Source organism: Branchiostoma floridae, chromosome 6 (assembly GCF_000003815.2).
Source record: "Branchiostoma floridae strain S238N-H82 chromosome 6, Bfl_VNyyK, whole genome shotgun sequence".
Taxonomy (NCBI): domain Eukaryota; kingdom Metazoa; phylum Chordata; class Leptocardii; order Amphioxiformes; family Branchiostomatidae; genus Branchiostoma; species Branchiostoma floridae.
Genome location: NC_049984.1, coordinates 20102237 through 20103042, shown reverse-complemented (window position 1 = coordinate 20103042; position 806 = coordinate 20102237). Strand labels below are relative to the sequence as shown.

The following is an 806-nucleotide window of genomic DNA, read 5'->3' as shown; positions in this document are numbered from 1 at the left end:
AAAATCATTATCAGACATCACCAAACAGCCAATCACTGTTCAAGAGATGTAGGAAAATGTCAGAACAGAGACACTTTCAAATACCTGATGTCGTGCACAAACGAATATACGTACAGTGGTCATTGTTGCTAGTCAAATTTTCATTGCCACAAGGAAGGTGACAGATAGGGTCGCCAAAACGGTTTTGGAATAAAGCAATTTGTACAAAGAATTCTGTCACTAATCAATATCAAACTTAAAAAAAGTACTCCTTCATTTGATGTTTTGTCAGTTGACACCTGCTCCTGACAATGTTTCCAGGACCAAGCAATTATGACTGATGTAACAGTAAATTAAAATCCCTGTCCTTGATGCTGTCATTTGCATACTTGTGACCGGCTACATGCGGCCCTTACCAGAACTTAATACACACTAACACTTCCATTACTGTCCTTGGTGCTGAATGACATTGACAATAACACTGCCATTCTTGTCCATAGATTCTGAACTTAATGAGATTCACACTGACACTACCATCCCTGTCCTTGGTGCTGAATGACATTCACATTAACACCACAATCCCTAGTGAGGAACAACTTTCACACTGACTCTACCATCCCTGTCCTTGGTGCTGAATGACATTCACACTAACACAGCATCTAAAACAAAACTTTGTGACATAGATTACACAGAAGAAAAGAAAAATCTGTTCTTTACCTGCAGCCACGATGGAAACTCCCTGTGCTCCTGCAGACCTTTTCGATGATGGAGCACTAAGTGACATTGTCACTTCACCCTTATCGTTAGCCTTTGCTACCTCATCACCT

General features: G+C 40.4%; 1 protein-coding gene across 1 annotated transcript in view; it reads right to left on the bottom strand.

Annotated features, from left to right (window-relative positions):
• Nucleotides 1-806, bottom strand: part of LOC118418180 — a 21877-nt gene that overhangs the window by 1027 nt on the left and 20044 nt on the right. Inside the window, exon 18 of the mRNA XM_035824018.1 lies at nucleotides 697-805. Coding sequence (XP_035679911.1) covers nucleotides 697-805 — 109 coding nt within the window. The remainder of the gene's footprint in view (nucleotides 1-696; nucleotide 806) is intronic.